Source organism: Hipposideros armiger, unplaced genomic scaffold (assembly GCF_001890085.2).
Source record: "Hipposideros armiger isolate ML-2016 unplaced genomic scaffold, ASM189008v1 scaffold_316, whole genome shotgun sequence".
NCBI classification, from domain to species: domain Eukaryota; kingdom Metazoa; phylum Chordata; class Mammalia; order Chiroptera; family Hipposideridae; genus Hipposideros; species Hipposideros armiger.
Window position 1 is genome coordinate 1,446,614 of NW_017731666.1, and position 14,649 is coordinate 1,461,262.

The 14,649-nt window shown below is 53.3% G+C and overlaps 1 protein-coding gene across 2 annotated transcripts in view; it reads left to right on the forward strand.

The window, feature by feature from the left end:
• CHD5 (chromodomain helicase DNA binding protein 5) overlaps window positions 1–14,649 on the forward strand; it is a 63,213-nt gene that overhangs the window by 43,294 nt on the left and 5,270 nt on the right. For both annotated transcript variants that reach the window (XM_019660366.1, XM_019660365.1), the window contains exons 26-38: window positions 621–795; window positions 1,277–1,369; window positions 1,585–1,673; window positions 1,996–2,129; window positions 2,581–2,725; window positions 3,125–3,284; window positions 4,949–5,028; window positions 5,264–5,396; window positions 10,787–10,876; window positions 11,455–11,592; window positions 11,862–11,970; window positions 13,561–13,693; window positions 14,086–14,281. In XM_019660366.1, the coding sequence (XP_019515911.1) occupies window positions 621–795; window positions 1,277–1,369; window positions 1,585–1,673; window positions 1,996–2,129; window positions 2,581–2,725; window positions 3,125–3,284; window positions 4,949–5,028; window positions 5,264–5,396; window positions 10,787–10,876; window positions 11,455–11,592; window positions 11,862–11,970; window positions 13,561–13,693; window positions 14,086–14,281 (1,675 nt within the window). The remainder of the gene's footprint in view (window positions 1–620; window positions 796–1,276; window positions 1,370–1,584; window positions 1,674–1,995; window positions 2,130–2,580; window positions 2,726–3,124; window positions 3,285–4,948; window positions 5,029–5,263; window positions 5,397–10,786; window positions 10,877–11,454; window positions 11,593–11,861; window positions 11,971–13,560; window positions 13,694–14,085; window positions 14,282–14,649) is intronic.

Sequence of the window (14,649 nt, forward strand, 5' to 3'; positions counted from 1 at the left end):
CGCCCCCGCCCCGCCCCCGCTGGGACCATCCTCCTGCGTACAGCCATGTGCAGGGGTCAAGGCCTTCCCAGCCCTGCCCAGTGCCCCTCCGCACCGTGCCTCAGGGCCTGCATCACCACCTGGCCCATTCCCTCTTCCAGGACACACCTGCGCTCCCACTGTACCGTTTTCCTTTTCCACTCCTCAAATCCCCCTTGTCCCCAAAGGCCAGCCCCTGGGTCTCTCCCAGGTGGCCTTCTCCACTCCCTCCTCAGCTCCCACCACCCTCCACGCAGACCCTGGGTGCTAATTTTCCTTCCGTGTGTCAGTTTTTTTTTTTTGAAACTGGGAGTCCCCTGAAGGCAGGGGTGGGGCTTATTCCACTCTGTACCCCAGTGCCGGGCACAAGGCCAGGAAGAACTTGGGGAGCGACTGAATGAATGGCTATGACAGGGGCAGGAAGAGGAAGACAGCTGACACTGGGGTGATCAGGGAGGGCTTCCTGGAGTAGGTAGCCTTTTCAGTTTGTTCTCGAGCCCCTAGAAGGTGAGGTGTGGAATTAGCGTGAGGCCCCCCAGGGGGAAGAGATGCCCATCTGCTCGCCCCCCCCATCCCGAGTCCCTTGGCCCCTGTGTCCCCAGGAGGAGGTGGAGCGGGAGATCATCAAGCAGGAGGAGAACGTGGACCCCGACTACTGGGAGAAGCTGCTGCGGCACCACTACGAGCAGCAGCAGGAGGACCTGGCCCGCAACCTGGGCAAAGGCAAGCGCGTCCGCAAGCAGGTCAACTACAACGACGCCTCCCAGGAGGACCAGGGTGAGGGCGCGGCCCGGAGCGCCGCGTGGGCCGGGCCGAGGGCCTGGCGCGCAGGGTTCTGGCCCGTGGGAGGGCGTCCCGTGGCAGGAAGGCCCTGGGGGCGGGAGAGCAGCAGCTGTGTGGGAACGGCCTGAGCTGGGAGGCTTCCAGGGAAAGCGGGCTTGGGGGCAGGTGTGGGGTGTGGGGTGTTTGGGGGAACCAGATGGGTAGAGGTCCAGTGATTTCACCGCCAGGGGTGTGACCTTGGGCAAGCCTCAGTGTCCCCGCCTGTAAGGCATGATACAGTCCAACACCCTAGAAAATAGTGTCAAGTTGTCGGGATTGTTAAGTGAGCTCGCGGGCAGAAGCACGTGGTGGCCGTTTTCATGGTCGCTGCTGTTGGGCTGGGGTGTAGGGCCTTGGTGTGGCCCAGAGTGTGGGGGCCTCGGGGTGGGCTTCTGCTTGCACAGCTCACGCTGCACCCCTCTGCCGGGGCCCCCAGAGTGGCAGGACGAGCTCTCGGACAACCAGTCTGAATATTCCATTGGCTCCGAGGATGAGGACGAGGACTTCGAGGAAAGGCCGGAAGGGCAGAGTGAGTCTCGGCGTTGGTGACCCTGGGCTGGGGCCCAGGCCGTGTGTTGGGGAGCTAATGGCCAGTGGGGGTACCCCTGGGGGCATCAGGACTGGTCCAACGGCAGCTTCGGAGGGCGTCCTGAGGGGTCCCACTGTCCTGGGGCAGTTGGTGGATGGGAAGGGGTCACGATGCTCTGGGCCCCACTGAAAGGCTGTGGCGGGACTGCTCCCCAGGTGGTCGGCGACAATCCAGGAGGCAGCTGAAGAGCGACAGGGACAAACCTCTGCCACCTCTTCTCGCTCGCGTTGGTGGCAACATCGAGGTGGGGCCCAGCTGCACCCCCACATTCCCAGTTCCCCTTCCTCTGATTTATCTTCTCCCCTCTCAGAACAGAGACCTCACCCCTGCTGCTACCCCTGGGGTGTGGAAGACAGTTGGGAAGCGGGAGAGGGGGGGGGGCGGTGCTGGGCCCTGCCCAGGGTCACAAACCAGGTAGAGGTGGGGCTGAGACCGACCTGGGGTCTGGGCTCCACCTTCCGTGTCCTGCCCCAGCTGGAGGGGCCGGCCTTCCTCGTGTCCCCGCCCTGCCGCCTCCCCTTATCCCTGAGTTCTCTGCCCCCCACCCTGCTCCCTGCCCTGCCCAGGTGCTGGGCTTCAATGCCCGACAGCGGAAGGCTTTTCTGAACGCCATCATGCGCTGGGGCATGCCCCCCCAGGACGCCTTCAACTCCCACTGGCTGGTGCGGGACCTTCGGGGAAAGAGCGAGAAGGAATTTAGGTAACGGGGCTGAGGTGGCGGCCCTGGGTGTGGCTGTCCACCCCGGAGTGGGCAGGCCCCGGCTGGGCGAGCCTGTACAGCGGGCAGCGTTTCTGCTCCCACCAGGCTAAGGGCGTCCGGAGAATTAATTCACTGCCATCTGATCCTTGGGGGTTGGGTCCAGGCCTGGGCAGGGCTGATTTGCAGAAAACGCTGAGCGGCCACCTCTGCCAGGGCAGCTGGTGTAAACGGGGGCGAGAAGGATCTGGGTTACCCAGCGCAAGGGCTGCCCTCAGAGGCCCCCCTGCCAGGGGCGGCCCGCTCTGTGCGTCCCTGGAGGCCTGACACAGCTTGGTTGGGAGGCTGGTGATAGATGATGATTCCAGCCAGGAGGCCCCCGGGGGTCCTGCCAGCCCTCCCAGAGGGTTCTTGCCGCCCCCCATTCCCTGAGCCCCAGTCCCCCCCACCCCAGAGCCTATGTGTCCCTCTTCATGCGGCACCTGTGTGAGCCGGGGGCTGACGGCGCGGAGACCTTTGCGGACGGCGTGCCCCGCGAGGGCCTCTCGAGGCAGCACGTGCTCACTCGCATCGGAGTCATGTCACTAGTTAGGAAGAAGGTGGGTGAGTCAGCCTCCTCTGGGCCCTCCCTGGAGGCTTCCCGCGGCCCTGGTGTGCCCCTGCGGGGCATCAGTGGGCAGAGGACAAGTGCTGGGTCACACAGCTGCCCGGGGCCTGAGCCAGGCCAGAGGGACCGGTCTGGAGCGCCTCTCTGGGTGGGGATGGGGAGGTGGGGGGCTGGAGGCCAGGATGACAGGTCATAAGGCAGAGGACACGGAAACGGGTTGAGGTGGCGTCTGGAATATGGGTTTGCGGTCAAAAGTGCATCTGGCTTGGCCAGCCTCACTTAGAGGTGGCACCTACCCCAGGCCTGGGACACCCCCAGTCCCAGGGTCCCTCGGAGGCCCTTCCAGCTGAACTGTGACCGCTTTCCTCCCTTCTGCCCCCACCGGACCCAGGTTCAGGAGTTCGAGCACGTCAACGGGAAGTACAGCACCCCGGACTTGATCCCCGAGGGACCTGAGGGCAAGAAGCCAGGCGAGGTCATCTCCTCGGACCCCAACACTCCAGTGCCTGCCAGCCCTGCTCACCTCCTGCCCACCCCTCTCGGCCTGCCAGGTCTGGGCTCGGACGAGTAGGGGATGGCACCTGGGTCATGGGAGGTGGCAGGGCCCCACAAAGCACAGCCTCCCCCCAGAGCTTCGGCCTGCAGAAGTGCCGCCCTCCTGAGAACTTTTCTTTCTAATGACAGCTTTGAGATAGAATTCACGCGCCACAACATTCAGTCTTCAGAAGTGTCCTAGTCAGTGGCTTCTAGTACATTCACAGGGATGTGTAGCCATTGCTTCTATCTAATTCCAGAACATTTTCATCACCCCCGAAGACACATGTACCCATTAGCGGTCACTCCCCATTTCTCCTCCCCCAGCCCCCCAGCCCCCCAGCCCTGGCAGCCTCTAATCTACTTTCTGTCTCTATGGATTTGCCTGTTCTGGGCATTTCATGTAAATGGAGTCGTACACTAGCTGGGCTTTGTGACCGACCTCTTCTACCCAGCACCATGTTTTCAGGGTCCATCCGTGTCATAGCGCGTGTCGGTGCTGCATTCCTTTTTATGGCTGAAGAACGTTCTATTTTGTGTGCATGCCACATTTTGTTCATCCATTCATCAGCTGATGGATTTTGGGTTGTTTCTTCTTTCTGGCTGATGTGGATGTTGCTATGAACATTTGTGTTCAAGTTTCTATGTGGATGTGTGCTTTCTTTTCTCTTGGTTATGTATATAGCTAGGAATGGAATTGCTGGGTCATATGGCATAATTTTTGAGGAATGCCACACTGGTTTTCACAGCGACCACCCCGTTTTACTGTCTCACCAGCGGTGTCTGAGGGTTCCAGTTTCGCCACATCTCCTCTAGCACTTGTGACCTTGACTTTTTGCTCATGGCTGTCCTGGTGGGTGGGAGGTGGTTCTTACTATGGTGTGGATTTGCATTTTTCTGAAGGCGGAGGCAGTGAGCATCTTCCACTGTACGTCGGGGCCATTCGTACATCTTTGGAGAAAGGTCTTTTCAAATCCCTTGCCCATCTTTAACTGGGTTATTTGTCTCCAAGTGTCTTATTAGTGATCTGTGTATTTATATGGGCAAAGGGACCTTTCTGGCTGGGGCAGGCCTGCCTCCCCCAGGTGACAGGCGAGGCCCTGAGAGGCTTGGTGCCCCCGAGGACATCCTGCTTCTGGGCACAGTATGCCCTCCGGAGGTGGACACTCCTGGTTTGCTTCCTGGCCCTGTGTGACCTTGGGCAAGTCGCTTACCCTGTGAACCCCGTTTTCTTAACCCATGGTATGGGTGGGATAGTGCCTACCTCCCAGGGCTACTTGGAGTACATGAGTCGCCAGCACCTGGCTGGGGGGAGACACGTGGCCACTCAGCTGGCCTGAAATTCGGGCTCACTCAGGACCCTGGCTCCCAGTCCAGGCCTGCACCCATCTAACTTCCAGATGGGAGGCCCCCTTGGCGTGCAGCCCTGTCCTGTCGGCCCTGGCTTTGACGTCACTGGACCCAAGGTCCTCCAAGGATCCCCACGTTGCAGGCCTTGAGTGGGATCCCTGGCTCACCTGGGGGTCCTGTCCTTCTCCTGGAGGTGCCTGGTCCAGACGGAGCCTCCTGAAGGCCACACCCTCCCTGTCCTCTCTGGCACCCGCTTCCTACCCTCTCCCTGCTCCCTGCTCCCTGCCCGACCCCACCTATCAAATCAAGCACCTCTGCCTTGATCTTTCAGACAAAATGGAAGCCCAACTGGGCTACATGGATGAGAAGGAGCTTGGGGTGCAGAAGCCAAAGAAGCCCCCAGAAATCCAGGTATGGAAGGTGCTGGTATTTGGGTCCCCGGTGGATGTGGGGGCTGGATCTGGGGGCCTTCTCAGGTCTTGCCTAGAACTTCTCCTGGCTTCGAGTTTAGGCCTCTGGGTCTGGGGTGCAGGTTGGGAGCAACGGTGGGAGCCAGGAGAGTAGGTTCCCATCCCCGCGCCCGTTCCCTGCCTCCCATGCCCGTTGAGGCCCCAGGCCCTGCAGCTCCCCGAGCCTGTCTTCCTAGGCCCTGCCAACCGCCCTGGACCGAGTGGAGGGTGAGGACAAGCATGAGAGCTCGGAAGGCAAGGAGAGGGCCCGAGAGGAGCGACTGGAGGAGATGGAGAAGGCCCCGCTTTCCCCAGAGCAGCTGCCGAAAGGTGCGGGCTTCCTCGGCCACCTACCCAAATGTAGTCTCTGCCCTCATCAGCCCCGGGTCGGAGGCAGGTGGCCAGGCTGTGCCTCCTTCCACCCACCGTGGCCACGTGGGGGACCGTGCAGTGCTCTGTGCTCGCACCAGAGGCCCCAGGATGAGGGGAGAGCCAGGGACTCCGCTCTCTGCTTTCACTCTTCCTAGGTACACAGTTTGGGGGGTAGCAGGCTTTCTTTTGTGTAGTGATTTCTAGCTCAGTTTGCATCGTGGTCTGGAAACATGAGTCTGTATGATTCCGTTCCTCTATGATACTGTCGAAACCTGCTTTCTGGCATAATGTGGTCAGATTTTGTAAATGCTCATGTATGCTTCTCTAATTTTGGGGTGTAAGGTTCCAAATATATGCATTAGATCATTAGATAATGCTTGTTAATCATGTCATTCAGATGTTTCATATACTTACTCATTTTTGATTTGCTTTGATCAGTCATGTCTGAGGGACTCATGTTAAAGTCTCTCGCTATGGTTGGGGGTTAGTCCCTTTCTCCTCCTAAGGCGAGCTTTTGCTTCCTATTGTTTGAGACTAGGTTAGTAGGTGCATATTGGTGCAGGATTTTTATATTTTTCTGATGAAGTGTGCCTCTAATTATTATGTAATAACCTTCTTATCCCTCCAGATGCTTTTTGCTTTAAGGTTTATTTAGGCTGATTTGGATTAATCTTAATTTTGTTTGGTATATACTCAGTGTATCTGTTTCTATCCCTATAGTATGTGTGTCTGTGTTTATACCATATATATATATGTATATATATATATATATATATACATATATATATATATATATATACTTCATTATGATATAATTTATATACTGTACATTCCACCCATTTAAAATGTACCATTCAGTTATTTTTAGTATATTCACAGAGTTGTGTACCCATCAGCAAAATGAATTTTAGAACATTTCCATCACTCCCAAAAGAAACCCCTTACCCACTAGCAGTCACTCCCCAGTTCCCCACTCCCCCCAGCCCCTGGCAACCAGTGATCTATCTGCCTCTCTGCCTATCCTGGATAGTTCATATCAATGGAATTGTAAAATATATGCCCTTTTGTATCTGCCTCCTTTCCCTTAACATAATGTTTTCAAGGTTCATCCATGTTGTATAATAGCATGTATTGGTACTTCATTTCTTTTTATGGTGAAATAACATTCTATTGTGTGGCTATACCACATTTCATTTATCTATTTGTCAGCTGATAGACATTGGGCTGTTTCTAATTTTGGGCTATTGTGAATAATGCATCTGTGAACATTTGCATAATGTTTTTGTGTGGACATAGGTTTCAGCTCTTTGAGGTAGCTACCCAGAAGTGGGATTGTTGGATTGTAGAGTGACTCTATGTTTAATATTTTGAGGGTTTTCTATAGCAGCTGTACCATTTTACATTCTCACTAGCAGTGTGTGAGGATCCCAATTTCTCCACATCCTTGCCCACACTTATTATCTGTCTTTTTGATTATAGCCATCCTAGTGGGTGCGAAGTGGTATCTCATGGTGGTTTTGATTTGTATTTCCTTTATGCATTAAGATGTTGAATAACTTTTCATGTGCTTATTGGCCATTTGTGTATATCTTTGTTGGAAAAATGTCTTTTCAGATCCTTTGTCCATATCTATTTATTTATTTATATTTATTTTTATTGGGGAACAGTGTGTTTTTCCAGGAACCATCAGCTCCAAGTCAAGTAGTTGTTTCAATCTAATAGTTGTGGAGGGCGCAGCTCAGTGGCGCATGCAGGGATCGAACCGGCAACCTTGGTGTTATGAGCACTGTGCTCTAACCAATTGAACTAACCGGCTGCCCCCGTTTGCCCACTTTTAAATTGGACTATTTGTCTTTGCATTTTTGAGTTGTAAGAGTTCTTTGTAGATACATGTACCTTATCAGAGACATGATTTGCAAGTATTTTCTTCCATTCCTTTACCTATAATCTGTGTGATAAAGTTATAGGTATATCTCTTGTAAACAGTTTGTTATTTTAAATCTAATCATAGAATCTCTGCCTTTTAGCTGGCAAGTTTAATCTTTTTACATTTATTGTAATAGCTAGATATTTGGATGAATTTCTACTGTCTTATCTTGGTGCTTTATATTATTACCTTTGCCTTTTCTTCTTTATTCCCCCCTTTTCCTGCCATCTCTTGGATTGATCAAATTTTCTTTATACTTACCCTTTTCCCCTCAACGCCTTTGGAAAGTTTGTGCCTCCGTCGGGCACAACTGATCTCACAGATTCTTTGCACACAAAGATGCCACTATGAAATACATCTTTACTATACTAAGTCACAGACACGACTGGTGATAGGTTACGGTAGAGGGGGAAGATACGTAAGCAATGAGTCACGATACTTAAGTTAACTGTTAGATATTTGAAAATTTGTGTGCAATGAACCTGTGAGATCAGTTGTGCCTGATGGAGGGTTATAGTCAATTCTATTTTGTACTTCTAAGTTTTTTGCATGTTCCCCTCCTGAATACTATCAGGACTGTAGACAGCTTTAGTTCTAACCCATTCCCTTTCCTTCTTCTTTGTGACAGCCCAGTGTGTTAGTTTCAACTTGTTTTAATTCCCTAAATTTGTCATTATGCTTATTCCTAAATCTTTAATCCTTATTTAGACCTTCCCCCATTTTTAGCAGCAGTTTTGTGTTTGCTAATTTGTTCATCATTGCTTTGTTCAATGTCCTTCTTTCTAAAACACACACTTTTAATGGTGCTTTCAGCCAATTTCTGTGAATGGCAGATTTTCTCATTGTGTGTTATTTTCCTTTACTCTTGAGTAATAGTTAGCAAAATTCGAAGTGGGATAGGGGTTTTCTCCTCACTACTGAAAATGTTATTCCTTTTGTGTTCTGGCTTTCATTGTGCTGCTGGGAAAGACTGCTCTGAGGGTAGTTGTTGCTCCTTTAGGAAATCTGCCGTTTCTATCTTTTGTAACATTGAAAGACCACTTTTTTTTATATTTAGGTACTTTTATTTATTTTTCAATTATAGTTGACATTCAATATTATTTTGTTAGTTGAAAGACCACTTGTAAGATATTGTTTGTCTTTGGTGATGTGCACTCTCATTAAAATGAAATTTTTATTTATCCTGCTTGCGACCGTGACGCTTATTGTTGTCTTTCATTGATTACAGGCAGATTCTCAGTCTGTCCTCTTTGAATATTGTCTTTGTCCCATTATTTTTTTCCTGGCCTTCCTGTTACTCATTGATTCATTTATTCATCTAGCCCACGTGTATGGAAGGCCTGCTGTGTGTTGGGTGCTATCCTAGGCTTTGGGGGCACAAAAATGAACCCAAAGAGCAAAGCCTTTACATGGAATTTGGATTCTAGTGGGGGAGACAGGCGAACAGCAATAAACAGAAGTATGTCTTGTTTGATAGCAGACTCCAAATGCACTGAAGAAAAGAAAGCAGGTAAAAGTTAGCAAAAGATGGGCTGATGTGTCTTTCACACCTTGTGCTTTTTTTTTTGTTCCCTATCTCTTTGCAAGGCTTTTGGAGTTATCCTCAGATCCATTGGGTTGTCGGAAAAGTCATGACACATTTTTGCAACAGAAAATGTAGAAAAAATACGTCATGACTTTTCCGACAACCCAATAGCTTCAGTTTCTACTTTCTTTATCCAGCTGTTTTTAATCTACCCATCTGTCTTATTTTCTATGGCTGCTAACCAAAATATTACAAATTTAGCTGTGTAAAACAACACCCATTTATTACTTCATAGATTTGTGGGTTGGAAGCCTGTGGCTGGGTTCTCCACTAAGGGTCTTGCAAGACTGAAATCAAGTTCTCGTCTGGAGGCTGGGGGGGAAATCAACTTCCAAAGCCCATTCTCGTTGTTGATTGGCTTCAGCTCCTTGGGGTTGGAGGACTGAGGGCTCGTTTCCTTGCTGGCTGTCAGCTGGGGGCTGTCCTCTGCACCTAGAAGCTGCCTGTGTTCCTTGCTATGGGCTCACTCCACCTCCAAGCCAGGAATGGCGCACAGCTGTCCGCATGCTTTGTGGCATGAGGACATGGCGCAAAAAAGACTTTTTCTGTGACCAGTCCGAGAAAATCTGCTTTTACAGGGCTGATGTGATGAAGTCAGGGTCACCCGGATAATCTCCCTCTTTTAAGGTCACCTGTGCCTCATCATTTGATGTGTTCCCAGGAGTAGAATCCAGCTCATCCACAGCCCTGAGCCAAAGGCCAGGTGGTCTTAGAGGGTATCTTAGAAGTCTTCAATGAAAATGTTTAAAGTGCTAATGATGATGTGTTTCATTTCTAGAAGTTTTATCTGGCTTTTTCCAGTTTCCTTTGTTTTTTTTTGGTCTTGTCTTTTCCTGTGGATTCCCTTCCTGTTTCTCTCTCTCTGGCAGGTGCACAATTGTTTTCTAAGTTTTGGTTGGGTGCATCTTCATCAGAAATTGTTTTTATTTTTATCCACAGGATCCCATGTCACCTGGGTAACCGGAATCCTCCCCCCTCCATTTCCAGGAGCCCTGGGCCCAGTGGTCTCACTGGTGGTTTTGCTGGGCTGGGCCCAGTCTTGATGGCCCTCTCTCTGCTGGTGTGGGTGACAGCTCAGATTGCACAGCCCGCACGGCCTTTGCGTTGGGTTTGGAGCCCTCCGTGGGGACGTCATGCCCCCAGATTCCACGTGGGAGGCAGGCTCCTCTGCTTGGCTGTGATCCGGGGGGCAGAACTTTCTCTCTTTCGCAGAGAGCTCCGTGGTTGGAGGGTGTTGGTTTAATTTCCATTGTCTGCGTCTTTGGGGCTCGAGGTGTCCTCCTTCCTGTCTGGGTGTCAAGACGCAGCCCGAGCCCTCAGGCCTCTCCCTGGTATCTGCTCGCCCCTGCCCGGGGCGCAGCTCATGCACCTTGAGCTTTTCCTGTCTCTTCATTTATGGCACCTGACAGTTTTCCTTGTCTTCTTGGGCGTTCACAGGTGTATTCAATGTGATAGAGTCTGCCCGGCATTTCCGGGTGTTTGTAAGACGGGTTCTGTGTTAACGGAGGCCCGCCCTGCTGCCAGGGCTTTCAGTGCTCTGCTTATCATTGCGGTAGGGAGGCTTATGGGATTGTACCTTGAGGAGTTTGGGGAGAGGTGCTGCTGGAATGGGGGTGAAAGGGAAGCGGTAAGCTGATGGTGGGTTGGAGGGGGTGCTCATACTGTCGCCCTACCTCCCCAGAGGCGCTCTCCTTGCTGGCATCTGTTGGACTCTTGAGTAAAATGGTGGCTAGGGTTCTGTGCATGGCTAAAGCAGAGTTGGAATGCCACCAGCCCAGAGTCCCCTCTGCCCTTCCTGGACCCCTCCCCACCCCACAAATACCCTTTGTCTTGCAGAAGAAATGTTTCCGGAGAAGGAGAAAATTCTGGACAAGCTGGAGCTAAGCTTGATTCACAGCAGAGGGGATGACAGTGATTTCAGGCCAGGTTCGGGGCTCTTATGTGTGCTCTGTCCTGTGTCCTTTGGTCTCTTGGGGGTGCCAGCTGGACCATGTCGGGCCTCCTGCACTCTCAGCCCTAGGCCCTGACTGGAGCTAGTGGGCGGGAATCTGGACTCGCCAGCCCTTCAGGGGACAGACCTCCCTCCCTGTCCTGACCCCTCCTGTGGCCCCAGTCTCCTCCAGGAGGAAGGAGAGCATTTGGGGCTCAGCTGGAAGCCTTGTGTACCTCTCGGTGCTGGAATGTTCTAGAACAGTCAGCCTCCGATCAGACCCCGAAAACTGCCTTCCTTGAACTTAAGCTGCACTTTTCCAGTGCTCTCCCCTTGTTCCTGGGTGGTCCTGACTTGGTGGGGGAGGGGGGTGCCTGGGCCAGGAGCCAGCCCTGCCTGCTCAGATGGAGAGAGGGGGCTGCTGGGTTATCTGTTGAAAATCCCCTTTGTCAGTAAGCCCCTGGAAGACGGGGAGGTGTTTCCCGCTTGCCTGCGGGGCCCCAGCACTTGGGAGAGAGAGGCCTCTGGGCTGCCTTTTGGGTGGATGAATGAATATGGGTCTGTCCTCTCGCAGATGATACCAAAGCTGACGAGAAGGAGCCCATTGAAACACAGCAAAATGGTGACAAAGAGGAAGATGAAGAGGGGAAGAAGGAAGATAAGAACGGGAAGTTCAAATTCATGTTCAACATTGCAGATGGGGGTTTCACAGGTATTGGGATGGGGCGGTGGGCGGAGAGCTGGGGTGGTTGGTGTCACAGGTTTCCGGTCTATGTGGGTCCTGGGCATCTGGGCAGGTGGTCATTTTATACTCAAGTATGAATGGTTTGGTAAACGTCCATGGTATAACCTTTCCTAGTGACACTGGAACACTGAACCTGTGGGGTGGGAAGATGGTAGGTGGTGAGGGAGAGGCTTTGCTAGACCCGCCCCTGGGAGGGACGGGGGTACCTCACTCTGCTCCCCTTGGCTGCTTCCTAGAGCTGCACACACTGTGGCAGAATGAGGAACGTGCCGCTGTGTCCTCGGGGAAAATCTACGACATCTGGCACCGGCGCCATGACTACTGGCTGCTGGCGGGCATCGTGACGTATCCTTGGCCAAGCCAGGCTTGGCAGGACTTTGGCCTGTTCCTCTGTGGACCTCGGGGAGGAGGGCCGTGGGGCGTGTGGGGTGAGGAGTCAGGAGCCATTGCTCCTGACCAGGTGCCCAAGGACCCTTTCCTGGTGATGATGACGACGATGACAATAGCATCACCTCTTCCCTTTACACTCAATACTCTCTCCATCTTCAGAGCAGCGTTCCAAAAGGGGCACTACTATGATCCCCATTATACAGAGGAGGAAATGGATGCTCAGAGAGGCCAAGTGACTTGCCCAGGGACACACAGCTAATAAGAAGTCACAGCCCATCCGACTCCCAACTCGTACATGAGACAGACCTCACCTCCTCCCAGTAATGACCCCTAAAGGGTGCTTCGCTGTTTGCAAAGGCTTTCATTCATTCCTTCATTCACTCACTCATTCAGTCTTCAGTCTTTATCGATCACGCACCATGCGCCCGGCATGCAGGATGCAGCCATGAACAAAACGGTCCTCAATCCTGGTCTATCCAGAGTTCACAGCCTATGGGGGTGTGGGGGGGATAGACAGTGAGCATCATAAGTTAGCAAAGTGTGGGGTTCAGTGGGACATGATAGAGCGGGGACGAGGCACAGGGAGCTTTGGGGGCGGGGGTTGCATTTCCGGTGGGATGGTCAGAGCAGGTGACATTTGCGCACAGACCTCCCGGAGGCAAGGAGAGGGCTGTGCAGCTAACTCAGGAGAGTCCTCCAGCACGGCTGACCTTTACGACAGCCTTGAGGGGAGCTGGTTATTAGAACGAGAGGTGGGGTGTTGTGGATGGAGGTTGGCAGACCATTCCTTCAAGGGGCCAGAGAGTGAATGTTTCAGGCTTTGCAGAGTGACTACTCCACTCTGCCATGGCAGCAAAAGTAGCTACAGACAGTACATAAACCAGGGAGCGGGGCGGTGTTCCAATAAAACTTTATTTACAAAGGCAGGCGATGGGCCATAGTTTACTGATCCTGTCATGGAGGCTAAGGTGTCTAGCCTGGGTTCATCTCCTGACTCTGCCTCTCATAACTGTGGGACCTCAGGCAAGATCACTTTATTGTGTGTCCTGTTCCCTCTGGAGGCTTTAGGGAGGGTCCTCCCTTGCTTCTCCCCAGCTTCTGGTGGCGGCCATCGACCCTTCGTGTCCCTTGGTTTGCAGCTACATCACCCCCATCTCTGTCTTAGTTTTATGCGGCCTTCTTCCCTGGTGTCTGTGTCCAGATTTCCCCTCATGAAGACACCAGTCACTGGATCAGTGCCTGCCCTAACCAGTATGACCCTCTCTTAACTCGAGTACACCTTCAAAGACCCTATTCTGAATGAGGGCAGTCACAGGCAGCGAGGTCAGAACTTGAGTGTGGGATGAGGGAGTTAACCCTGTGAAGCCTCAGTGCTGTGTCTGGGCCCTGCGGGCACCTCTCAGTGTCCGCTGGTTGTGATGTCGTTGTCATCACCACGCTCATCCTGGAGCCAAGGTTAATGAGTTTGCACTGTCAGGATGCTGAACCCACGCGGGCCCCGCCCCCCGCCCCTGGCCAGGTTTGCCCTTGACGGTGCCCACCCAGCCATGGCTACGCCCGCTGGCAGGACATCCAGAACGACCCGCGGTACATGATCCTCAACGAGCCCTTCAAGTCTGAGACCCACAAGGGCAACTACCTGGAGATGAAGAACAAGTTCCTGGCCCGCAGGTTCAAGGTCAGTCCACGGCAGGCCTTTCGGGGCGGGGGCTGCAAGAGGGGCAGGGTACACGAGGACCTGGGGCAAAGGAGTTAGTGAGCAGCCACACCCTCCCCCTATATCTGGAAGCAGCCCAGGCTGTTCACGAAGGGGAGTCATGTAGTCGGTCAACGAACAGGGAGCAGTGCCCTTGCCCTGGGTCAGACCCCACTGGGGGCATGTCGGCGCCCTGGGTGATGGGTGCAGAGAATCCAGCTTGGTGAGTGCACAAGAGGTGGCCAGGATCAGATGACGATGGACTTCTGGGTGGAAGTGTGTCCTTCCCTCCTTTCTGCCCAGAGTCTTGGTCTGGGGGGTGGTGCTGGTGGAGACGGGGGCCAGGCCGACACTCAGCCACCCCCGCCCTCCAGCTGCTGGAGCAAGCGCTGGTCATAGAGGAGCAGCTCCGGAGGGCCGCATACCTCAACATGACCCAGGACCCCAACCACCCAGCCATGGCCCTCAATGCCCGCCTAGCCGAGGTGGAGTGCCTTGCTGAGAGCCACCAGCACTTGTCCAAGGAGTCCCTCGCTGGGAACAAGCCGGCCAATGCCGTCCTGCACAAAGGTGAGCGAACCTGCTCCCCAAATCCTGCCCAGCGGACCCTTGGCCATAGACGAGGGCGCGGATGGGCGCATGGGACTGGGGACAGAATGTCAGCCTGGAGGGTGGAGCCTCCTGGCCAGGATGGGACAGTCCGTAGTCCAGTCCCTCAAGCCCTGACAGTGTGCCTTAAATTCATTATCTCTGTAATCCCGGTAATGTCCTTAAAGGGTGAGGTTTATTGCCCGTTTTAAAGATGGGGACCATGTAACTCAGGGAGGTGAAGGCATTGCCCAAGATTGCCTGATTCAGACCTTTGAGCCCTGTATTCCAGATCTTCAGGAAGCTCTGAGGCTGGTTGGGGGGAGGGACTCCCTGGCCCCCCCCCTCCG